The 27271-nt window shown below is 45.1% G+C and overlaps 1 protein-coding gene across 5 annotated transcripts in view; it reads right to left on the bottom strand.

Annotated features, from left to right (window-relative positions):
• GPSM1 (G protein signaling modulator 1) overlaps nt 1-27271 on the bottom strand; it is a 1136422-nt gene that overhangs the window by 689613 nt on the left and 419538 nt on the right. For all 5 annotated transcript variants that reach the window (XM_069609568.1, XM_069609567.1, XM_069609566.1 and 2 more), the window contains exon 6: nt 17870-17985. In XM_069609568.1, coding sequence (XP_069465669.1) covers nt 17870-17985 — 116 coding nt within the window. The remainder of the gene's footprint in view (nt 1-17869; nt 17986-27271) is intronic.

Raw genomic sequence — 27271 nt, 5'->3', positions numbered from 1 at the left:
TTACCATGCACACATGAACGGTGATGGCAGACACTCCCCACGAAGCTCATCCAAGTTTGCCCATTTCTCTATGTGTAGCAGTGCAAACGCCCTTTTTAGCTCCTGGCCCTCACCTTGGTTGCCAAGCTCTTACTGCCTTTCATGGGATATCGAATATTGGAAATCTGTTTCTTGATGCGCACCATGTGCGCATGTAGGATATTTCAGTAGTCATCTGTTGATTTTCTCTGCTGCCTCACTAGTTTCTAACAGTGTCTTCACCCAGGGACATTTCGTAGCACAGTGGTCTGCAACTCCCATCAGCCCTAGCAGCATAGTTAACAGTGAAGAATTGCGGGTGTCCGATCCAAAACATCTGCATAGCCATAGGTTGCAGACCTAGCAGAACACATGTCCAAATTAATACAATAACATTTAGAGTGCATGTGCACTGATAGCACATTTATTTAAAGTCACCGCACCATCAGAAGATATGTCGTTTATACTATCTGCTGTGCTAACAAAACGTGATCTACAAGGCAATCAAGGTTCGTAATTCATGATGGACCTAAAAAGGAACACGTTTGTAAACCTTACGAAAGTCCACTAGATGGCAGTATTGCACACAAATGATTTAGCGCACGTTTTCCAATTCCAGTGCTGCTGTGACCTTGTATTGGGCATTGCTCTTGTCAGCCGCAAGTTCTAAGATAACACGTTTTTATGTCGAACATGTAGAACGAATGGATGAATGCATGGCAAGATTATTTCAAGCGCTTTTAAATAAAACTTGCCACTACCAGCACCAGCTGTTCTTCAATTAATTGAAAGAGAGAACTTACAAATATAGACAAAAGAAACAGGAGGCGGCACACGAGCTAGAGGAGTATCTGTGAAGGCTGCAATGCAGTGAATGCATCCGAAGACCCCCCCTCATCGCACTCAACGGGAACCAGTCAGCCTTAATAGTGTTGCACCTCTGCGTAGCCTATGATAGACCACCGGGCTGCCTGTCCTGGCATAATCTGCTGCTGTTAACCCCTTGCTGCTTTCTTTTGTTTCCATTATAATGTAATCCCCCAAGGGGTGCATTAGACTATTTTTCCCAGCTGCAGATAGGTGGCCCCTAAACATCATCCTGAAATGGGCGCCCACCAGTCCTGACACAGCTGTAGCTGGCCCTGGTGATGACATGCAGGGTCCTTTACGGTCCCCCTAGTTCCACTGTACTGTTTCATTCATACATGTGGCAATTATCCCTGATCATTGAGCGACTCGTATGCAGCAGGAGGAGGGCGGACACGAGGAGCAGCAATTGAGGAGTTTAATGACAGCCCCAGAATGACATGAGGTGAAAAGCCTGGCTAGGCCTCTAATTTGAAAAACATTGTTAAATGGAAAATGCACATTGTGAATGACAAAAGGAAAGGGCAGCCTCTCAGTTTTTAGATGTCACATTAAAAATACTGGCGGTACAAAGCAAGGGAAAGACACAGATTCAAAACGGCCTTGCATGTAAGTGATAAGGCCAAGGAAAAATAAAGACATTGATTTTACATGAAAAGCAGGGGTTTCTAACATGGAAACTGCAATGTCCAGAGGTGAGTGCATTTCGAACATGGGGTAAACTGTTGCTAAAGAATGAATGTATCATGATAAAATTAACAGTGATGTGCGAACATGTTAAAAATAAAAGGAAGAACTCATGTCTAAAGCAAAATATTGTGACATGCAAAGTACAGAATTGTGGCCAGTGGGGCTGACTTCAACATAGAGATTCAAAGTTACCTTCCCCCGTGACATGCGATGATCTGCTGTCCAGCTGAAAGACCCTTGATTTAAAGACGTAGCAGAAGGGTTTGGCTCCTGCATAACAGGAATGTATGACAGCCAGATCAAAGACAGAGTCAGCCCTTGATGGGTGCAGCTCTTAAAAGAAATACAAAGACATAAAACGCATGTACTCAAGATTGCAAGGACAAATGACAAATGACAGCATGGCCTCATGATGTTCAGAGGACAGAGGTGAGCCATATGCTGAAGGATAAGGATTTCTTCAGCATCCATTAGCCCTCAGAGAACAAAGGTTAATACATTTACCCCAGCCTTAAGTCAACATTGGGCCCAGAAACTGGACTAGATGCAGTGACCACCCTGCAATATAAATGGAGAAATTAAACTGAGCAAATCTATGTATAAATATATGGCTGTAGGCTTACATTAGTAACCTTTGAACCATGATACATATAGGGTTAGGACATATGTCATTTAAAAGAGGATTTCAATGCAGTGGTGTGTCAGGATTCACTGCTGTGGTCCAGGGTTGTTCTCCTGATTGTTATGGCAGCGCTTGAGGCTCCAGGGATGCATGCACGCATCGCGTATGCAGCATGTAGTGACATCACGCACCCGGAAGCCGGAACACTCGCCTTCGTTCTGTTTAATAATTGCTGGTCTGCATCCCTGTGCATTACAACAGTCTTATTGGAGTAGTGCTGTTTCCTCTTCCCTTGGACTCCTCTCTGCTTATCCTGTTCCTTTCTGTCTTCTTTGCCTCTGCTTCCATTACTCTGGGTCACTCGTGCAGGCTGCTCTCCCCTTTTCAGCTTCTCCTTGCTTGCCGCTTGCTGACTCGAGCCAGTGCTACCCTTCTCTGTGGTCCTGTGATTTTGCTGGAGTTACCATCCTTCTATTGGACATATATTGCTTGCCACATTAGAACGTAGCTCCAGCACTCATCTCTTCAGTTCTTCGTGGCATCACTTTCTTCATAAGAACTGTGGGTTGTTTTCCCTGAAAAGGCTTTTTTTCCTGCAATTTGGCTCTGTTCTCTAGGGATCTTGACATGGTGTTGACATAACATTCCTCCAAATTCGAGTTGTGAAAATTATGTTAAAACCAAAAATATGTTTCTGGCTACCCCGAAGATGTTCTGAACCTGAAAATTGGGGAGCTGATGGCCTATTAAAGTAGCTATCTGGTTAGAACATTTCACATTCCTAACTATGATTATGTTTGTGTAAAGGGCAAAAAATCATAGCTTGCACGTGCAATACACTGCATGAAAATAAGTTCCACGGATCTGTCATGAATAGGGGAATATAAATATCTATGTATTGTGGCAGTTATTGTAAATTGCAAATTCGTGCCACGTAGGGACATTTTGAGTGCAAAAGCTGACATGTAAATGACAGTAAGTGTGTACCTCTTCACATCGCTTCAATCATAGAATTCCAAGGGCCTATCAGCAGAGGGGGTTGTACCTGGGAGGTAGGACAGGACTGTAAAGGTACAATGCAAATTCAAGGCTTATAAGTTAACACCTCCTGATCTTAATATTTGGGGGGGGACTTAAAAACTGGCTGCACCAGCCAGAGAAAGACCAACTTGCCAAACAAAACCATCATGGGGAGAGTTGCCAAAACATTTTGAATTAAACTTGTCATAATCTATCTGTGTGAATCCTGACACAGCTGCCTGATATCACCTGGGTGAAGAGGCCTCAAATTGATGGAGACTTAACTTTGCATGAGAGACAGAAACTAGGAAATCCTACAGCTGCCAAGGCCCTATAATTAAGGTGAGCCAAATCAGGGATCGATGGTGGTGACTAACTTTGATTGAGGAGTTTGACAAGACCCCTGTGCTGTCCAAAGAGGAGCCCTGCCATCTTTCCTGAATGCCAAAAACAGAGATCCAATGTAAGCAGATTGATCCATCTGAAACCGAGGGTCTGGGGAATCCGCCTGCCTTAATATTTTCCCTCAATAGTGGGTGGGGGAAAATTGTGTGGACCCTTAGCATATTTTACTCAATATTAATTTAATTAATTCCCATATAGATTGACACAGGGGGGGCTAGGTGGAGTTTGAAACCTCTTTCCACATTCCGAGCGGAAAGATATTTTATAGTCATTGAAAGTAATTGGGAACATTTATTATTCCTGTCAACCCCAGACCTCTTTGAACAAAGGGGGGCCCTTGCCCAAACCGAAATACCTAACTGTCACTACTCCTCAGACCTTGCCTTCACATAAAGGGGTGCCACTTGGCCCATAACGAAATTCATAACTGTCCCCCACTCCTGAGACTTTGCCTTTACATAAAGGGGTGTCTTTGACCCAAAACGAGATTCCTAACTGTCACCACTGCATAGACCTTGTATTTAAACAGAGAGGCGCTGAATATACCTGAAGCCTGGGTTTTCGGTGCTGGGGAGAGAAGTGCTTTGCAAAGTGAAACCAAGTGTAATTTTCGACTGAAAAAATATACACTCTTTCCTGAGAGTGAAAAGGTGACCTTGATGGAAGGAAGATTTTGTATTGCTCTAGGGGTGAAGAAGGAACATGGGTTCTATAAATCAAAAGTATTCTTAAATGTCTGTGCAATTTCAAACCTGCTAGCTTTTTCAAGTGTGCAGTGAATTGACACGTACAAAGGGCAGCATGTGAACTTGCTTTAAAACAAAACTGTGCCTTTGATTTAAATCTAAACCGTATAAAGCAATACTTCCCTATTAATTACAAAAAAGAAAAAAGTGGTGTGTTTTTCATTTAAGCTTTATTTTGTGCCACAGAGAAGGTGGTGTGTGTAAGTAACCGTTTAGTGCAAGATTTATTGAAACTAAACTTTAAATAAATATATATTCTGTCTATACCCTGGCCTTGTTGTTGGTTCATTGTTGGCACGGGGGAGGGATTTACATGGCTCTATATGAGTCAAAGAAAGGGCTAGCTGATCCAAAATAATCTGTGTTTTATGGCCATCTTGACTGGGATGGGGGGCACTCCCCTGGTTAAGCGTAGTCTTTCAGTATACTGTTACCACATCTCTTGTCCAGTGCAGTATCTTTGGATGAAGGAGGGTTTCCTTCCTGCGCTTCAATGGAACAAAGACTGGGGTGCTGAAGCCCTCCAGGAGATCCCCTTTCTTTCACCTGTCAATGCCCAAAGGAGATTCGACCCAACTTCTCCTTCTCCCACCGTGTCAGTGCAGTAGGAGAGGGAGGATCAACTCCTTAGATGCACCTCCTCAGAGTGAACCTTCTACTACTGCAATCTCACCACCGCATGGTCCTCATTGGGTTCCTCACACTCTCGGAAATTAACACCAAAAAAAAGAAATGGGGTAAAAGGTATCCCGATCTCAAGAATCAGAGGCAAGGGTCTCCCACCCTGTAGGTGTTCAACTGGCTTCCATTGGAGGAAATCTAGTGCATCGCGCACCACGTCTACAAAGGCAAGAGGCCCCAACCCACCAAATGAGGGTGGCACCCCAATGACACCCCACAAGGGCCAAAGATTGAGATAAAGCCTTACTCGGCAGACATGTCATTAGAAGGGACGGAGAGGAAAAGCGTGAATGTGCCAATTCATAAATCATTTTCATCCGGCAAAGGATGGGATGGTCTAATGTATCCCTTCACGGGTGTGGTTAAACGTGTGCCCTATTCACAAAGAGCCGCTGATTGTGCACAGCTACAAGAGCACTTTCCATTGCTGGCCACAACTGCGCAAACCAAACCACATAACTTAAAAGCGGAACAGAAATTAAAAAATGGTCACCTGGCCTGTTTGAGACAAGTGCTTGCAGGCGTATGTGGGCCATGAAGTGCACAACATAGAATATGAACAAGAAATTACAAGGGACTGTATTGTAGATCGTACTCAAGTAAAGTTATGATATGATATGAGAAGTCATTTATAACGTGCCTGTACAGAAGTGCTTCTAGGCGCGACAAGACAAGGAAGGGAAGACAAAAGGAGGACAAAACAATGATCTTACTAGGCCTTGTGTTATTCAGATCGTGCAAGTGTGGGGGGAGTGAGGGGGATAAGTGGCGGAGGTGGGAGGGGAGAGTGCAAAGGAATGCATAAGTGCTGCCATGGAGGTGGCTTATAAGTGCAGAGTCAGGGGACTGTAGGGTTGCAGATACAGTCCCTAAGTGGTTGGGAGGTTTGGAGGCAGTGTAAGGGCCACTGGTCATGCAGGAGCCTGGTCCTGTAGGTTCAGTGGGTGGCCAGGTAACCAGTATGTGCAAACAGTATGTGCCTGTTACGGAATAATTTCTAGTCAAGACACCTACTACAAACAAATACATGGGCCAGCGCTAGGGACTGCCTTTGCTCCTAGTCTGCCAATTCTCTACATAAAGATAAACACCGGTTTCAGGACAATAATCCATATCCATCTCATATTAATAACTGGAAAAGATATGCAGAAGATATGCCGATGTTATTATGGTCCAGGTGTAAGGAATTACCGGAGTAATGTTTTGATTGGTTTACCAGTAAGAAACCACACATTAAGTTCACAAAATCACAAAGTGACTCTGGTATCCATTTACTGGATCTTTTAAAGTGTAATCTAAACCGCCAGAAACACAGACCACAATACACTACTACATTATATTAGTGTTTACCTATGTGCATTGCGAGATAACTCATGGCTGACAATTAGAAGAAATTGCAGTAAGGTGGAGTTCTTCACACTTAATGCTCACATTTTGGATCAGAGAATAAAAGAGAGGGAATCACTTGAAATAGATCAAAAAGAGCTGGTCTGATAGCACAGCGAGTAGTAGTGCCCATTTTGACATCCGTGCAGAGCCTGCTGATTAGGGTTTGAATACCGGCAGGGCCAAACTCAGCCTTTCATCCTTCCGAGGTCGATAAATGAGCACCACACACCGTGGGTAATAATAAGCAGCGTTCAGATGCCCGAGGGTTTGTAGCGCTATATAAATGCTAAATTATTATTATTAAGATCTAACAAAAGTATAAGATATATGACCCTAGAGAAAAAATGCAAAGTCTGTATACTCACTAACAGGATGAGAACAAGTTGGTCTAACTTTCGAATTTAAAGTCCAATACAATACAAATCAAACAAATTACTAAGAAACACTGGCTACTGAAGAGTCTCAATAATCAACCAGTACTGTTATTTGCACTGACAAGACCCAAAATCTTAAAGATCAAATGGTGCATGTCAGGATGTGCTGTAACATCCTGATCAGCAACTCCTCCACATCGTTGTGTGGGAGGTCCGCCGTTGCGGCCTTTGGGGACAAGGAAGTGATATTGGGCTAGGGAGGGGCACGGGGGATTTTGGGCAGTTCAGTATCTGTAGTTTAAATAAAGAAGACGTGCGATTGCAGTCTTGTGTCCCGCCTATTATTGAGTGCTTATGTGTGCCTGGACCCAGCCCGCTGAGACTTCCACAATGGTACCATCAAATCGAAATCAGCCCCGAATCTCGCTACATCACGACATTCGTGACTCACATGGGACTTTTCCAATACAAGAGGCTCAGCTTTGGCATCTCTTCAGCCGCGGACATTTTTCAAGAAGAAATCCACCAGGTCATACGCATGTGCCGAACTGCCTAAACTACTCGGACGACGTGCTGGTGTTCGGAAAGACCAAAGAAGAGCACGACGTAGCCTTACACCGAGTATGTGCCGCACTGGAAGCAACAGGCCTCACACTCAACAAGGAAAAATGTGAATTCAACAAGGGATCTCTGCGGTTCTTTGGGCACATCTTTTCCGAGAAAGGGATGCGCCCGGATCCTGACAAAGTGGCCGCCTTCAACACGGCCTCGCCACCAACCAACACAACAGAGCTACGCTCTTTCCTCGGACTCGCCAGCTACTGCGCCAGATACCTAAAATACTATGCCACAATAAGTAACCCTTTGCGTCTACTCACGCGCAATGATCAACCCTTTGAGTGGTCCAAAGACTGCCAACACGCGTTCGAAGCCATCGCAACGCCATCTCCAGAGCAGAAGACATGGCATACTTTGACGCCCAATGCAACATGGAACTGATTGTCTACGCTAGCCCCGTCGGGCTGGGAGCCATCCTCACACAAACTGACCCTTCACATCTGTCAAAGGTATTCATAGTAGCATACGCCAGCAGGAGCCTCACCTCAACCGAACAAGCATACTCCCAAGTGGAGAAGGAGAGTCTGGCGGTAGTATGGGCGTGTGAATACTTCCATCTATTCATATATGGAAAGGAATTCACCATCATAACTGACCACCAAGCCCTACTAACGATTTACGGGGACCCCAAGGCAAGGATGCCTCCAAGGATCGCAAGGTGGGGGTTGCATTTACAGGACTACAAATTCGTCATCAGACATCAACAGGGCAAAGAAGACAACCCGGCTGACTACCTGTCCCGCCACCCCATGGGACCCGCAGCCGTCCAACCATCCATAGCGGATGCGTACATTAACTACTTGATACACCACCTGCAACAACTCCCGGTTGGATGGCCGGAGCTGGCCGCACAATCGGAACAACACCCGGCCCTGAGAATAGTCCGGCATTGCATACAGCTGGACAAACGTGCCCACATGAAGCACCAAGCTAGACACGAACCAGAAACTGTCCAGGACGACATCAGGTGGTTAGACCAAGTCAGGGACGAACTCTCAGTCAGAGGATTACGTCATCCTAAAAGGGTGCAAAGTCGTCATACCCGAGTCCCTTCGCGAAAAGACGGTACAACTGGCACATGAAGGACACCGGGGGGTAGCAGCAACCGAACAGCTACTCAGGCAAAAGGTGTGGTTTCCCAAGCTGGACGCCTTGGTGGAAAGACTAGTAGGGGGATGCACCACCTGTGCGCAGTTAGCCCCTCCACCGCGCCCAAACCCCGTACAGTCATCACCGCTACCAGAACAAGTATGGGACAAGCTAGCAGTGGACATGTTTGGCCCACTCCGAAATGGCACATATGTACTGGTGCTAATTGTTGAACACTCAAGATTCCCAGAGGCACAGCTGGTTGAAAGCACCACCGCCACCTGCATCATTCCAGCAGTGGATAGGATGCTATCTGCATATGGAGTCCTGAGAATAATAAAATCAGACAACGGCCCGCCATTCACCAGCACAGACTTCCAGAACTTCGCAAAGTACATGGGTTTCCGACACAGGAAAATCACCCCTAGATGGCCACAAGCGAACGGCATCGTCGAGAGGTTCATGGCCAATGTCAAACGGACACTGCAAGTAGCAAACATATTGAACAAACCTTTCAAACAAGCCCTCTACCAATTCCTAAGGGAATATAGACACACTCCGCACAGTACCACAGGGACGTGCCCAGCTGATCTCATGTTCCGGAGACCGGTCAAGACGAGATTGCAAGAGGACCCGCGATCAGAAACCCCAACGCCATTAGAGCAACAGGCCAGACTAAATGACACAGCCGGAAAGAAGAAAATGAAGGACACGGCAGACGGGAAACCAAGAGCGCAAGAGTCAACTCTGGAACCAGGAGACATAGTGATCGTGAAGCAACAAAGGGGGTGAAAGGAGGACGCCACCTTTGCACCCAAGCTGCTCACAGTGACAAAAAAAAAAGGCAGCATGATCACAGTGGAGGGAGAAGGCCTGGAGAAGAGCAGAAGATGAAGAGCAGAAGACGAAGTGGCAGGAAGATGGAGGGATGAACCTATCTGGGATACAACGAGGCGTCTGAAACTGAACCAGAAGAGAGACCCTCAAGGTCGACCTCGGCCACACCACAGAGGCATGGAAGGCCGCAGAGAAGTTGCATAAAGCCACAAAGACTCATTGAAGAGATGGGGTAAAGGACACCCCCAGGCTACACGCTAAAAAGGGGAAGATGTCAGGATGTGCTGTAACATCCTGATCAGCAACTCCTCCACATCGTTGTGTGAGAGGTCCTCTGTTGCGGCCTTTGGGGACAAGGAAGTGACGTTGGGCTAGGGAGGGGCACAGGGGATTTTGGGCAGTTCAGTATCTGTAGTTTAAATAAAGAAGACGTTCGATTGCAGTCTCGTGTCCCGCCTATTATTGAGTGCGTATGTGTGCCTGGGCCCAGCCCGCTGAGACTTCCACAGTGCATACAGACACCGGGTGGCTATTAAACAAGAACAAAGGTTTGGGAGAGTTTTAAGATACAAATCAAAAGCGGTGAGCCATTTTCCATGTGACTATTGCTTTAACTACAAGTTAACTACCAACACAATAACAAGTCAATTTAATACAAAAACATGGAAAAATAGATTGTTTTCTAATTGTCATTCCAAACCAATGATTTATTGCATCAATTGTCACCAAGGTCTAAGATATGTAGGGGAAATTAATGGAATATCTGAACACCGGTACAGAACGAAATGTAAACTTTAGGGACACAGCTGTTACAACATAAACATAACCCCTCCCCCATGAGACCTCCCGCAAGCCCACAAAAACATATTGACTGCATCCGAGCAGAGCCAATCACAGCAATAGCGGATAGATTCTGCACAGAGGTTCGCTCTGTACGATACAGCATCACAAACACAGTCAACTGACCAGTAGCCCAGCACACACCCTTCCGCAGTGCCACACCCCATCCTCTGCGCACCAAACTCCCTTCACCATTGGCCACACGCATCCCCCCCACTCACCATAAGAAATGAAAGACTCCAATGTAGATCGGCCCTCAGGTTCACAACCTATGCTCAGTCCATTTGGACTAGAAACCTCAGGATGGCAAGCCGCACATCAGCCCATAATACAGCTCTTCGTGTAAGACACCCAGCCATTCACACCCACCCTACAAGCCTGTCTGAGCACGGACCATCTGAGCCAACCACCACCGCCAAAAAGTCCCCTCCCAAAATACAACCAACCATAGCTATAATGGACAAGCTACCTCTAAAGTCTCGGACATCCAGCTTACCCTATTAAAAGGAGCCTTGATTAATACAAGATCAGTACCTGCCCATGCCCTCGACATCCACAATCTCATTGCATCACGTAACCTGGACTTCTTAGCCTTCAATGAGTCCTGGCTACATCCAGCCTCGGGCCCTGTGCTATCCCTAGCCATTCCCCCTGGTTTCACCATCCTAAGAGCAGACAGGCAGGGCGCCAGGAGAGGTGGGGTTGCATTAATATACAGAAAACCCCTGAATGTCGGATATCTCTCATCTAATTCCTTGAGGCAAACAACCTGCTTGGCGTCCGGCAGTCGGAATTCCATCCGGGGCACGGTACCGAAACTGCACTCCTAGACTTAAAAAATCAAATGGACAATTTCAGAGATGCGGGCAAACCCCCCCCTCCTTCTGCTCCTTGATTCATCCACAACGTTTGACTTGGTGGATCATAACACCCTTTGTCACCATCTCTCCCCTGCTGCTAATTTCTCACCTACGGCCATTGCTTGGATCACCTCGTTCCTGCAGGAAAGGGCTATGAAAGTCTTCTCTGACTCAGCCTGTGCCCACCTAAGCTTCATTAAATGTGGTGTGCCACAGGGCTCCTGCACCTCACCCACCCTATACAACCTGTTTACCAAGCCACTGTTTCACATACTGGACACGTTGGGCATCACATACACCAATTATGCTGATGATACATGGATCCACATTCCCCTTACAGGTGACTATGAAGCCATTATAGCTACCCTTGAGTCCTTGTATTCCACCATACAAACTTGGATGGCAGAAAACTGTTCATGCCTTAACAGTGACAAAACCAAGCTTTTGCTAATTGGATCTCCTGCCACCTTCAGGAAACTGGACAAACAATACATCTCCTTTACTATTGACCACTTGTCAATTCATGTATTGCAAGCTGTAAAGACCCTTGGGGTCTACCTGGACCTCTCCATGAATAGGCAGATTAATGCCATTGCATTGACCTTAGCCTACAACTCTAAATTGATCAACGCAGCCAGACCTATTCTTTCTGAACAAAACTGTCTCACCATTGCAAGAGCAATAATTGGATCTAGTCAGGACTATTGCAATGCCCTCTTTTTGGGGATGTCCATTAAGAACATTACCAAAGTTCAGACGGTCCAGAATAATGCCCTGTGGGCTGCCACTTGGATCTCCAAAAGGGAACACATCTCTGAAACTAGGAAGCAGGTTCACTGGCTCCCCATTAAAAAGAGGATAGTCTTCAAGGATCTCACTCTAACACATAAATGTATCCACAACCTGGCACCGCTGTACCTGGCTCAAAGAGTTGTTAAGCCTGTTCCTACTAGACCCACAAGAATGGCCTATGCCAAATAGGATCTCTGTTCCTAAAACACAGAGAGTGCGTGCAGGAGGCTCTAGTTTCCCAGTTTTGGCAGCGACTCATTGGAACGCCATACCCCCTCAGGTTAGAAATGTTGAACCTCATTTAGCCTTTACGAAGCTAATTAAAACCATGCTGTTCATCTAACCTATCGTGTTTAATATTGCATTCTCCAGTCTGACTCTCTGTACCTTTCGTGGGAACTGTATCATGCTCACTGTAACCAAGAGCCAAGTATCCCGATGTAACTAAGACATTCTTATGCAACGGTGCCTCGATGCCCCGCGGGCTGCTAGTGTGCTTTACAAATACAAAAAATAAATAAATAAACTAAAGGGAAACTGTGATCTGCTTTCCCTAAAGCTCATCACCTCCTACACTAGGTCTATACAACTAAATCTAGTATAAAGGCCACCAGGATCCCCAGTGCACGTGAGGGTCAGTCCCTACTCTGTCCAGGACCAGGGAAACATAAGGTACAACACAACAAAATGTCCTGGCAGCGAAAAGAACAGGATTATTCTAGCGAGATGAATCACTAGGTTTTAAACACAGAGTTTGTTTGTTCGTGTCTCAGCTGAGTTTTTTAGGGAGTGCGTTTGGCTATTCTGCATATATTTAAACCAGAAAAGTTGTACTTTATCCATAAATGTATCACTTCAAATACATTTCTTACATTGATTTAATGTATTATGGACTAAATGGACACCACGCAAGATCATAATCCCCAAGCTTTTCTCTCCTCTGAAACAAAACGTTCTCCCTTTGCAGCCAGTCCTTGTAGGATAGTTTAGTGCCATCTCTGCTTCTTGGCTACAATGAAGGCTTTAAAGGACCACAGTAGCTGTGGGGTCAGTGGGCCCAGAATCCAGGCGGTGGGCGTACTCGAGAAAGGCTTTACCTCAAAACGAGGGGGCATTTCCATAACCACTTGACCTTACGGCAAGTCGAGGACATATGGGCAAGTCTTGCCAACGGCCTACTTGCAGAACTAAGAGTTTTTAGAGGGGCGCAGTTCCGCCAGGGTGACCAATACAAGTAATTCATCGCCCTCTGTTGGGACTGGTAGAGGATAAGGTCCACCTTCCGACAGTGAGCACGTGCTCAGATCAGGTTCCAATCATGATCTGTAATTTCCACGCCCAGATCAGTCTCCCGCACATTTTTCCCACACGACAGTTGGTCCAATGCCGATGCCAGAGGAGATGAGAAGCTGGGAAATCTTGGAAGCAGATGGTGGAGAGGCCTTGGAGAGCAGGGGAGGGAGGTAATGCATGCTTGCATTTAATGAGAAGAGAGTGGTGAAAAGTTTGGAGGTGACGACATCACCGAACCTCTTCCGATCAAAGCCTGTATTCAAACTTGAGAAATCCAAACTCCAGTGGGCTGCCTCCATCAAGGACCTGAAGCCCATCTTCCAGCGGTCAATCTTCATCACAGCGTTTCCCCAAAGGCACGATTCCCTCAACAAGAGGTTCTTCTCACACTTCTGTCTGTTCTGGTTCCGCCTTTTCCATTATTGCATTTATTTATTTATTGTGTGATATAGTTACAAATAAACTTTTCACACAAGCAGTACAACCTTGCTGCTTTCAAACAGATACTGCCTTTATAAGTGTGATAACAAAAAAAAAACAATTTTACAGCATACTCAAAAACATTCAGTGTGCTTGGGTCAGAAACTAGAGCATGCAACTTGTCTAGCCTTCCGGGCACAGGCTTACGGCATTATTATTGTCTTGTCCCATTATGATCACATATCCATCCGACGATGGTACAGTTGAATCGGTCATACACACATGCACATTGCAGGCAAGTTGCACTCTATTAATAGCGAGTGTACCTCTTATACCTCCTGCCTTCACATGTTGGGGTCACTTTTTCTTTTTGTGATAAAAGAGCATATCTAAGAAAAAGAAAGTCTACGATATGCCGCCAAAACTACTTGATTGGTGGAGTGATGTAATTAAGCAATATAACCCAAGCAGGGGGGCATTACCAGGCCAGGTAATGCCCCAGGCCAGTTAGAAGCTTGAGCAAAGCTTTGCATTATAAAAGCGTGTGTTTTAGGACGTCAGAAGCCTTTTACACATAGACAATAGACACTCCATTGGAGAGGGGCAGATGGAGATGTCCTTAATTAACAACCCAGTTGTGTGTCTACTGTGTGTCCATGTTGATTCAGTGGTGAAGTGCTCAGTGGGGGAGGCCCTATCCTATGATATCTAAAGCCCCCTCGTGGACCTAGCCAGAGGGAGTTTAGCCCTGGCACCTACTCCCCATAAAAAGTCATGGGACGCGTTGTGTCTACCAGAAAGAGACTCGGCAGGGAGCTTGCAGAATAAGGAAAGCTGCTTCCGCAATAGGGTCATTTGGATTGTACCAATCCTCGCAATATTTCCCCATAAAGGTCTGGTTTAGCCTGGCCCATTTCCTGAACACACCCTTCATCTCAACCAATTTTAAGCACGTGTTGTGTGCTAGGATTTTGTATGTGTCCCCAGTAGCTCGCTATTTTTAGATGTCCGCTTCTTTGTGACCCTAGGTGTTCAAAGTTCCCAGCTCTGGAACAACTTGAATGAGATTCTCTGTGCAACAGGCAAACTAGCAAAGGCTCAGGGGTCGGCTGCAAAGGGGTCTTTTCAGGAAAGACTTCCACCACAGAACACGTTTAGAGGGATATTCGCTCCCCCCATCACCACTCATATATCACCAGGTGGGACCGGAACCTGTGTCTGGCATGCTTGCTGGCCACCTTCCACTCCCACAGATAAAAAAAATCCCAGACCGGCATTGATCCGGAAAGGTTAATGAAACACCACCAGCAAAGCAGATTGGACAGTTGCCCACCTAGTCTGACACTTAACAGAATGATTTAAGAACCTTACATAAATACAGCAATTTGGCTACAATCACTTAAAGTGTAGCCACGCAAGACAGAAAGCCTAGGTTCAGATGACTACGATGGGGGAGCAAAATGTCTAGGGTGACCACATGACACCATGCCACTGTGCAACTGCACATGCTTTCACTTACACTGGTGTATCAAGGCGATTGTGGTTTCATAACCTTCAGCTGAAACAAATGGATGTTAACACGGATCTATGTGATCACTCCACGGCACGAAATTTCGACGACGATAATGTTGGATCCGAAAATGGCACAGTGCAGTGATCGCAGATCAAATTTTCCTGCATTCCACCTACTCGCTGCCCCTTTGCCCCCTACTTACTTTTCGGCGGCACACTTCTTTACCGTGCCTCGACTCCCCCTCCGTCTGCGACGTCAGTTCCCCATTCCCAACGTGGGTCAGAACTTGCGCCGCAGGGTCCTTTTTTCAGTGTTTTTTTGGGGAACTTGATTGTCCCCCGCCATCCAACCAATGCAAGTGGGGGCCACACCCGCAACCACTGGATCCCATTTTACCGAATATGGGGAGCGGAGGACACTCCCACTCCACTCATTCGGTAAAATAGGATTCAGTATTTTCGTAACTGCCAAATGTGCACTAAATGCGCATTCAGCTTTTTTCCCGATATTTTCTCTGAATACCATGAACACTGGACTACAAAAATTGCGACAAGAAGTCATTGGGCAACTTTTAAAATGCTTGAGATTTTTAGTTGTTCAATGGCTGGTGTCAATAGCTCAGTCTTGTCTTTTCTTTGTATTCTGGGACTTCCAGGGTTGCATTTTTAAGGGCTCATGTACAAGACACAGCTCACACGTAAATGTATTGTTGGGCCCACGAACTAGCTCCACTATACAGCCGGCCTGGCTACAAACCTGGGAACATACCTGTCAAACCTGCAGGTTTTCCCCAGAGACTCCAGGTGTTTTGCCATTTCTCCGGGTCTCCGGGGAAGACCCTGGAGTCTCTGGGTTTTCGTGTCCCGTTCAATCTTCAATCCGATTGGCTACAGGCAGCAGCCTTTTGCAGCCAATCGGATGGAGGATTGGACGAGACCTGGAAACGGCACGAATGCAGTATTACCGCGTTTATTTTGCTAAAACTTGTATTCTTTTTGGCCAATTTGACTTATGTTTTAGTCGCCCTAAATTGAAGGGCGACTAAAACATAAGGAAAACTGGCCAAAAAGAATGAAAGCTGAAGCAACCAAAAAATAACATAGAATACTGCTTCCAATCCGGTGTCATTAATGACACCGGATTGAAAGCAGTATTCCTATTTTTTCAGCTTCCATTCTTTTTGGCCAGTTTGCCAGGGCTCAAGTTGAGGGTACACGCGGGTGGACGGAGTCCACACACTTTTTCAGAGGGTGGCCTCGGGCCCCCAGCTAAAATGATAAACATTGAAGGTCCTCTTTGAATGCATGAATTAGCCGACCTCAGGGATTGAGCCCCAGCCATCAGGTTTGCAGGCTGGACACCCCATCACCGCACTATATAACCTCTTGAAGCATAAACAACTAAGGTGAAATGTCCAATTTCGGTACTGCAAGTTCCAGGGAAAACCTTTGTATTGGTTCTTGCAGTTTAAAACATGCACACACGTTAACGTTTTCAAAAACATTATTTGTGGAAAATATCCTCTGTTGGTTTTGTGTGTGTATTGCTTTTATGGAAGGCGATTGCCATTCGTCCTATGCAATTTGGGTGGTTATGCATGTTATGTTATGTTATTTGGCATTTATATAGCGCTCTATATATCATTGGTATGATCTCAAAGCGCTGGTAGATTGAACGCCCTCAGGGACCGCAGTCCAGGTCAGTAAAGAGAGAAAATGTTGTAGGGTTCGTGGGTGCACCAGTTATGTGTACAGCTGATGTAATTGCCAGATGGTAGCTGCATCCTAGCGTTAGGTGGAGAAGATATCAGTTGAATGTGTGCAGTCTGGTGGGTGGACACCCAGACTGGGTTCTGGCGGCGTTAGGCCTGAGGAACGCCTATGTGAGCAGGTAGGCCGGAATGTCATGGGATAGCTGCGTTTTATTAGTGATGAGGTGTTTATGGGGTAATGTTAGTATGTGAACAGCTAGGCCGAACTGATCAGGGGTATAGCTGCATTCTAATTGTGTGATGGTGAAGTAGAGACTAAGTGTAATGATATGGCATGGGAGTGTTTGCGTGGATTTATGAACCAATGCAGCAGGAGCAATTTCTAGGTAGAAGTTACTGATAATATTTGTTCTATCTAAGTGCGGTATCTGCTGACAGTTTACCAACCTGTCTAGATGTGATGCAGGCTAAGGTTCACAACTCTAAGTGTGGCATTTGCTAACAATCACAATTCTATCTGGGTCTGGCGTAGGCTAATGATCGTTGTTTTATCTAAATGTGGTACTTGTTAATATGCAACAAATGTATCTGAGTGTGGCAATTGTTAACATTCATGTTGCATCTAGATCCTGTCTGGCGCAGGCTAATGTCCTTGGACATTCACATTTATTGCATTCCACTGTAAAGTGCAAACGTATTTCTAATGACGGTTACAACAGCCGAGTTTACTGACCGGTGGGTGGGGTGTGTGAGTGGAGCCATGTGCAAATGGGCGGAGTCTTGTGACTGTGGGCGGGACATAAATCTCAGGGTTTTTGATTTTCAAATGTAGGCAGGTATGCCTAGGATATTGTTGTTGGGTGAACACAGTATCCTGCTACTCTGAAAGCAGCACCTGCACTCACACGACATACTCCTTCCCACACCTCGTAGTATGGTCACCCGCCTTCCCTTACTAAAGACCTTTCCATATGGTGAAACCTTCGAACATGTTGCTCTCAGAAAGACATTCTGATCTCGTTCTCTGCTTTGCTGTACACACTGGTCCATTACTCCCGGCGAGGGGGACAGAGATGACACTCACTTGTAATATTCGGCGGACATGTCGAATTTTCCCAGAAATATGTAGGCATTTCCCAAGTTGCTGTAGGCCCGCCTCTCAGCAGCTCTGTCCCCAAACTCTTTTGCAATGGAGAGGCGCTGGAAAAGAGAGTCACAAAGAGGGTTAGTGTGGGGGGTGGGGCCAGGGTACACTCCGAAGCTCTGTTTTACAAATCGACAATGAGGCAAGCAGACAAGTTCTTGCATTACAAACTTTAAAGGGATATTTTACATTTCACATATAGGGCCGTTCTCCTCCATGAATTTGGTCTCAGGCATTTCAGGTGGGTTTCCTAATTCGCAAGCCTTGGCTATCGCAAGTACATGTAACAAGCAAATACCACTCACATTCAGAACCACAACTGAGCAACATTGGAGTGGTGTCCCACCCACCACATCCTCCCAGAAGCTACGCTCCAGTAGGCAACAAGGGCACACACCAGTACATTCAGAACTACAATTGAGCAACACTGGAGTGGTGTCCCACCCACCACATCCCCCAGAAGCTACGATCCCATAGGTAACAAGGGCACACACCAGTCACATTCCGAACCTTGCAATTTGATTGGAACACTATCTACCCGATGAGAAACGTTTTCACTGAATTACCAACGCATTCATCCATCTTGAGGCTTTAAAGTATGGCAGTGAATAGCCATGCATATATAGGTTCTTTCTCTAATGTTTCACTATTAGGTTAGGTGCCTAGAGCTGCATACACCTATGGGGGAACCCCATTCCCCCACCCTTAGCGTGTCTGCTCGGTAATTGAAAATGTATGGACAGACTCTGTGACCATTATATACTATTTAATGTATTAATTAAAGTATTTTGAATAACACCAACACCAGCCGAAAGGAAGTGGAGCGCAACTCAAATATTCCAGAACATACAGAATGAAGTCAACAAAGGGATAAGTGATGGGAGTGAGCTTTTAGAGCCCTTTTGGTAACATGCGTGCAATGGATGGGATGCAGTATAACTCTGACACCAAATAATCAAACCAACTCATGAAGATGGCAAAGTGTTTCTGTTTTATTATTGTGTAAAACAGGGAGTTACAAAAGACATCAACAAACGTTCCCTCGAGTCTCTCATTACATTGCATAAAAAATTACATTTATATAGCAAAATGTGTCATACGTGATGTCATACTACGTAGCAAATCCAAAAAACGTACGACAAGTTGTGACAGGCTCAAGGAGAACATCTGCGTATACTTTCTATAAGGGGTTGGGGTTGGGTTGTGATTGGGTCTCTACTGTCAGGTGGACATCTTGTGCCCACCTCTAGTGCAAGTCATCTTCAACTTTATGTCGTCATCAGTTTCTATAAGGGTCGTGCATCTTCTTCAGCCAGCCTTCTCTGTGCGTCATACTTCGCATTTTATGACTCAGCTCCCTTTCCTACTCTTTTCATATTCCTTTGGAGATTTCCTCCATTAGATTGTCATCTCTTCGAGAGTACATCTGATAAGATTTTCTTAATGGATACCTTTAATCAAAGTTCTGCAGCAGAATGGTCACAACTGCTGGTGTCAAGCATGGCACAATCTCAGGCCTCCAGCATACAGGTGGGGGGGGCGGGACTTCCTGCAGAGGCATTCGGCTGCTCCTCTACAGGCAGTGGGGAGTTGTAGCGATGACAGGAGAGGGCAGAGAGAACAGCAAAGAAGATTCAGAGGATTTCACTTTGGCATAGCAGCGATGACAAGAGAGGGCAGAGAGAACAGCACAGAGGAGTCAGATCATTTCACATTGGAGTAGCAGAGAGAACAGCACAGAGGAGTCAGAGGATTTCTCCCTGAAGTAGCAGCCATGACAGTAGAGGGCAGAGCGAATAGCACAAAGAAGTCAGAGGATTTCTTCCTGGAGTAGCAGAGATGACAAGAGCGGGCAGAGAGAACAGCACAGAGGAGTCAGGATTTCACCTAGGAGTAGCAGAGATGACAGGAGAGGGCAGGAAGAAGAGCACAGGGGAGTCAGAGGATTTCTCCCTGGAGTAGCAGAGATGATAGGAGAGGGCAGAGAGAACAGCACAGATGAGTCAGAGGATTTCCCTCTGAAGTAGCAGCAATAACAAGAGAGGGCAGAGAGAACAGCAGAGAGGAGTCAGATGATTTCACCCTGGAGTAGCAGGGAGGACAGGCGAGAGCAGAGAGAATAGCACAGAGGAGTCCAAGGATTTATTCTCGTGTAGCAGGAGAGGGCAGAGAGAACTGTCAAGGGTTTTTACCCATGCTGAATCAATAGACTGGGTAGATGTGGGGATGAGCTGCCGCCGCCCATCATTCCATCCCAGAGTCCAGGAGAACCGCGCAGTTGGCACAATACCACTCCAAAGATACAACCTTCTTGTGGCGGGTTCCACATCACCACTCTACTGTAAGGATGCCATCAAAACAATGTTAAGCAAGGGTCCTATTATATCAAGCAAAATACCACTCTATTGAAATGCAGTAATTCAAGACAGATCCCAAAAATGGATGCAGTACCGACAAATTCCACAAGGAGGCGCTAGCAGTATAAACTCTGACAGGAGAACTGGCTGACAAAGGGACCTGAGTCAACTGGACTTCAAAGGCCTGTGGGTTAATTAAAAAAATCTTAGCCACCTGCTGTTCCCAGAGGCCAAGAGGCTGAGAACTCTTAACACCCCAGAGGCTCACAACAGGAGGCAGGATATCACATGGCCCTTCTGAGTGAGAGGGAGGGGGTTTCCCCTTCAGCCTGGAGGAGAGAGACAATAGCCCCTTTCAGTTGAATGGGGTATGTTAATTTTGAGTGTTTTCTGTCAACAGCCCTCTACCAGCAAGGAGAGACATGTGATCACTGACCCACCCAGACTTCTGGAGGCGGACCCAAACACTTTGGGGAGTTGAATTGCAACAAATATATATTTGATAGAAACTGTGATAACTTATTGTAACCAAATGACAAGAATGTACAACTTTGAGAGTCTTAGTATGGAAAATATCCTCACAATTTGAGTCCAAACTCCGATTTGTACCATGTTCTGGGGCAAAACCCCGCTAATTATGAATATTGTAGACACTGTATTTAAGCTAGAGACATGGAAAGTTACTGGGATATATGTGGAAGGGAAATGTACCTTTGTATAATTTTTGATGAAAAACCAATGTTGCAAAACCCACTAAAACCGAAAATAAGTTGCCATTTTTGAATGCAAGCTCCTAGAAACGCCAGAGTCGGGACAGGGACTATCTTTAGCAATATATGACGTGTGTATGTGATGTCAAACAACTGTGTACCTGGGAAATATGTATTTGGATCAGGAATAGATTTGTGTGCACATTGACCAGGGGAGTGTCATTTCTGCAGGTCATAAAAATGACATCACTCTGACACACTATCCCTTCCCAAATCAGGGACCGAAGAATCTATTGACCTATCAAATCAAGAGAGGGGCAGGCTTAGTGATGCTAGCCTCTCCACCCACTTTTTAAAACACATAAAAAGAGACTGCTGGGATAGGTAGAGAGATTCAATTCCATTTGCTGCGGAGCGTGCTGACCGACGACTTCACATCCAGAGATCCAACACTTAGACTTCCAAGCTAAACAGAGACTACAGAACTTTGAACCAAGAAGGCCCACTGCAAGCAAAAGTATTTGTCAGCAGGCCTCAAAATCTTTTGCAACTGAACTCTTCAAATAGCCGGACTGAGCTGTTTGATTCTGGCCTAGAACCCTGTGACAGAAACATCCAGAACCAGGAGCCGTGCTGTATCCAGAGAGGCTAGACCAGCAGAGCAGAGCTGACCCAGACGCTGTGAGCAGAACCGCCCGAAGTCCAGTCCAGTTGACCAGATCCGGGACGAGGCTCATTCATTTCAAAATTAGGAGTGAGTATCCGCCAGAACTGTGCAGAACCCAATCTCTTAGTTAAAATAATCTAATTCAAAATATTTTAACCTAAGTAAGACTGCCTCCTAGAGATCGTGTCATCTGTCATTTTAAAGCTGCGAGCTGTCATCTGTCATTTTGAGTTTTACTTTAAATCCGAAAATCTACCTTTATTAAATCGTCCGTATCTCTTGACCTGTTTGGGCTAGGAACGAAATTTATCATTTTAAAGCTGGTATTCTAGGCTTTCCAATGGACCTAGAACCGACTGCTCTTTATAGTGCCTCCGTAATCGCGAGACACGCACTCGCGAAATTTACCGCGATTTGCGATTTGGCCCGATTTCTTCATCTGTAAAAATCAGCAGCTTTTTGCTTCTCTTTGCTAAAATTCGTTTGCAATCTGCTAATCATTCATAGAGTATTGTTAAAGTGAGCCTGAACTAATATAAAGTAGCCATCACCTACCCTGAACCTCTAGAGGGAATTAAAAGCTATTTTAGCACCTTTTCACTTCCTTGCAAACCACATTAAAGTAATTTGCCTGTGTTTAAAACTCATACCTATTTTCTCTAAGCTTGCTGGGGGAACTGGAACTGTGTATTGCATTATAAAGTGTGATTTGTTGGGATTCTTGAAGACTGTGTGCTCCCCTTCCATTTCTTGTATTGCATAGGGGGGAGTGAATTGTCAAAAGAAAAAGTGATCATATTACCTTTTGCTAAAATCATAACAAGTTATTTCTGTACTGCATTTTATTCCACCTTGCATTTCCTTGAAACCATCAAGCATTTTCAGCTACCTCATCCTCTACACTACTCCCAAGTAACCAAATCAGTGTACCCCTGTAACATTATCCATTGTTGATCACGGTCATATTCTGAAGTATGATATCAGTTATCAATTTATTTATAAAGTGTGATAGATATATATTGTTGAATTGTCAAAATAAACCTTTAAAATTTGCAAAACAAACCTACTTCTTGGCTCAGTGGGGTCAGGGGGATTCTAAGAGGGGGGTGTTATACAAGGGTTGTCATCCAGAGTACTGAACTGGACATAAAAAACATCAATAAGGGTTTTCCTCAGCATCCCAGACTAGGCATTGACTTAGCTGTAGTGTTGATTGAATATCGCTTACAGAACAGCACAGAGGAGTCAGAGGATTTCACCCTGGTGTAACAGAGATGACAGGAGAGGGCAAAGGGAACAGCACAAAGGAGTCAGAGGATTTCCCCCTGGAGTAGCAGAGATGACAAGAGAGGGTAGAAAGAACAGCACAGAGTAGTCAGAGGATTTCACCCTGGAGTAGAAGAGATGACAGGAAAGGGCAGAGAGAACAGCACACAGGATTCAGAGGATTTCACACTGGTGTAGCAGAGATGACAGGAGAGGTCAGAGGGGACAGCACAAAGGAGTTAGAGGATGTCCCCCTGGAGCAGCAGAGATGACAAGAGAGGGCAGAGAGAACAGCACAGAGGGGTCAAAGGATTTCACCCTGGAGTAGCAGAGATGACAGGAAAGGGCAGCTGAGAACAGCACAGAGGAGTAAGAGGATTTCACCCTGGAGTAGAAGAGATCTAAAGAGATGTTTTTTTAGTGGTCAAGAGTATGATAGAAGGGCACTAGCAGCTGTGATGACTTCAGGGAAAGTAGGACAAGGCTAGATTTGTGATTTTAGATTTCTTTTTCCGATTTAACAATACACTAGCCCATTGGAGGTGCATTTCTAAGCACCAAGCACGTACATGTATGTGGTGTGCTAGGTATCAGTAATCATTTTCTTTAGTCCTCTCGGTCTCACCTTGTGAGGCAGTGCTGGGTGTGTGCTGTGTGTGTGTGTCGATACTTTTAAAAATAAAAACAAGCAGGATTCGAAATATAGGGGAGGTGGGAACTATTTAGGCCCTGCTTGTGGCCTAGAAGAGCCTGGTGAGATTTACACAGCTACCTTTGGCTCCCCAGGCCAACCGATGTCAAACAAACACACCTATGTGAATTTAAAGCTTTTTTTTTTGGACACTCTGTATTCAACATTTAAAGCATAATAGGCCATAAATAATGGACACAATGATCTGTTTGCATCTAATGCGGAAGCTAGATTTGCGGAACACTATATACTAGCTCCCGGTTATGAATGAGTGAATAAATGAGAATATAAGAGTAGCAGAAATATGGTCAGGGTCCACCGATAATTGTAAATCAAGTCGGCGTATTCCTTTCATCATAAATTTGCCTCAGCAACTCTTCTCTCCTGATTATTTTGCTGTCCCACCTGCACAAATTCTTATGTGTGTGCACGTCATCCTCTTTCTGCCGACACCCATGAAGTCATGCACCTTGATGACTTCTACGTTAGCCCAATCCCTGCCCACCCTGTCCACTTTGGTACGTCGCCCCTTGCTGGTTCCTCCTTCTCCATACCTACCCCCATCAATGACCTCTTGTCGTGCCTCACTGTGCCATGCTTTCACTGTGTGCTGCACTTCTCTCATGGCCATTATCTGCACTGCTTTCAATTTTTCTCTTCTGAAACTGAGGGGGTTACCACCCCGAGAGTCTTCATGTGTCATGCCCCCCGTCCAGGGCCATCTGGAGCTGTGTAGGGGGCCCATTTCAAAATGATGGCCCTCTAATTTACAGCTGGGTAAAACCGTCTGATGGAGCATTGGGCTAATGGCAATATATGCATACCAACAGCCCATTCTTGTGGCTTCTTTCCATAGCAAAAACTAGATGATGCAATAGAGGGAAGGGATGAGGACCTGCAAATTCCTCTGCGACCGGTTTATTGGCCTCTGCTAATCATAACAAATAAGCATTAGCAAAGCCAACAGTTTTAATTTGTATTTATGCATGGGATGAGCATTTGGCAGGCAATGCCACAACAGTACTTCTTGGCGATAAGATGGCAACAGTTGCTGAAACCTGGTGTGATTACTCAGCCATATAATAGCTTTGCCTGGAAAAGCTTATCAAATACTATACACAAACCAACACTGTTGTGTGCAGTAGCCCCTTTGAGCGTTCTTGTGCACAGAATGGGATTACTATAATAAATGATCTCGAACCCAAATACCTGAATAGACTCAAAGAATATGGAAAAATACTATTTTAATATCAGCTCAACAAAGTTGGGAAACCTGGCAAACAGCAAATCGTAATCCACACAATCTCGATTACATTTTGATTAGACAAGGGCTCAATGTGGGTCAGTTATGACGTCACCCTACGTGGCCAATAATAAAACCTATTGGAGGGAGGGATTGGTTAAAGGAACATCTAGATGTACAACTTGTTTAGGTTTTAATAACATAATTGGCTGCCCTTTATCTGGCAGGCATACCTTGAACCTCCCTCTAACTACGTATAATACAGATAATAGCAGCATAACAACAGCAGATTGTCCCTTGCAACAATGTATGTTCACCATTGCATCGGCCCTCATGATTGGTTGGCATTCTCTCCCAACCTTGGACATTCGGCTTGTTAGCAGCACGTAAGCGAAACGAAAAGCAAGTGCACAGAACAACGTCGGACTTCTGCCTACTTGCCCAATTAGTCTACCATCTCTCATCAACCAAGCCTTCAGCCAAGGTTTTTTCTATGTACTTGTCCTTGCTGAATATTCTCTTCCCTGGCACTTTAAGGGGAGTTAAAGTACAATTTTCGTCTGGAGCTTATGAATAGGCCCTGTTTTCTGGTTTTGCACCACATGTGAAGAGACCATGATTTTGTCCATTTCGCTTTTCTATTTAGTGCTATTTGATTCAATTATCCTGAGTGTCATGACTCTCTTTGGCTTCTGGAAACTTGGTTGCTCCATCTCACATATGCTTTCTGAATCTTTAATTGTTCAATATGTGGCATTCACAAATGTTCGCTCATTTACTTTATCTAAGAGAAATATGTCCTGCGTATGTTGTTATCTTTGTTGACTCCCTTTGTACCCAACAGTTGCTCTTGCTGTGGCATCCTTGATCTCTGGCCAACAGCAAGCCTTTGTTGGTGTGCAAATGCATTTTCCAGCATTTTTCAGTCCTGCAGCCCTGGTCTCTCTCCTTCAAGATTCGTGCTTACTTTTATTCAGAGGATACCTCTGGGGCAACGTGCTCGCCTTGGAAGCAAGATGACATGGAGCACCACAGGTTCCATCCCCGGGTCCGCGCTGAGAAATCTCTGGGTATTAAGCATGTTATAAATGACCTATCATATCATATTAGAGCCCACATCCATTTTTTCAACATGACCGATTTCCCTCTGTTATATTTTTTACTGCAGCAAGCTTCTATGTGACTCATCTATCTTGCGTTTCTGCATTTATACATTAACTACTTAACTGGTTACTTATCTTCTTTATATATATATGGTTTCTTCTCACTCATATACGTTTACTTTGTTTCTTCAGTTACATGTTAATTTTTTTAAGTATTCTTGTATTGTTTCTGTGTGTCATCGTATCTTCTCCTTATGACGTTACTTTTTACCTGTCAGATTGCCTTTACAGCTCTTTGCTATTCAGTGGTGTCTGCAAATCTCCTGCTACCACTTCAGTTTGAGGGTACATTCGGTACATTTGTCTGAGTGCATAAAGTCTCTCATATATTTAATGCAGCATTGGAAGGATACCTGGTGTCATGCACAGTGTCTTCTTGTTCCTCATCCAGTATATTGGAGGTGAGGGGGCGGGTTCTATCAATGACTTACACGTCTGCATCTCTGAGTCCTCGACCACCTCCTCCTCAATTTTCTTCATGTTTACTCCACAGAATGATTTCTTTTGGATCCATATCTTAGTCACCTCCCTCCAGGTCATATGCAGCACTCCCTAGTCGGTTGACAGAACACCTAACATCCTCCATAGTTCTTATTATCCTTTGGGTAATAAAACTTTGTTGCAGGGGGTGCCAGAGGACTTTCTATCAGGTGCTCACGGGTGCTGTTTTTGGTCTGTGTGTGTACGTCAGTCACAGCATTCACATCAATCATTATCTTCATCCCAATTGCTTTATTTGCTGTTTTCTTGCACTGTCCTATGATTATTCTTATAAGACAGAATCCCAGCAACATGAACAGTAGTATTGCTACAAGGATTTTGAAGGCATTCACCAACCAGGTTGGGATCCATGAAAACAGGGACGAAAACCGATCTTCATCCTCAGTCTCGTCTACTTCTTTCATCATCTTTGTATGCAGGGTTTACAGCATAGTTATTGCTTCTGTCAGGGTTCTATTTTCTCCATCGTGGGCAGGTTTGTATGGACAGCAGGAAGGCCCGATCTTGACACACACGCCTTCTTTCATTGCTGTAATTAAGTCCAGGACATAACTGTTCTGGAGGGCCATGGGTCGGATGGCTCTCAGTTCTTCTTTGATTGCATTATATCCTTTTATTATCGTGTTGATTGTTTCAAGCAGCTCCCACATAGTGATTTGTAACCACTTGGCGTTTACTGCAATTTGAATTCCTGGAATGTATATAGCTGTAAATATCACTTCCGTTCTGCTGATTAATGTATGC

The sequence above is a fragment of the Ambystoma mexicanum genome, chromosome 8 (genome assembly GCF_040938575.1).
Source record: "Ambystoma mexicanum isolate Mex_15411 chromosome 8, UKY_AmexF1_1, whole genome shotgun sequence".
NCBI classification, from domain to species: domain Eukaryota; kingdom Metazoa; phylum Chordata; class Amphibia; order Caudata; family Ambystomatidae; genus Ambystoma; species Ambystoma mexicanum.
This window is presented reverse-complemented; position numbering and strand designations above follow the sequence as displayed.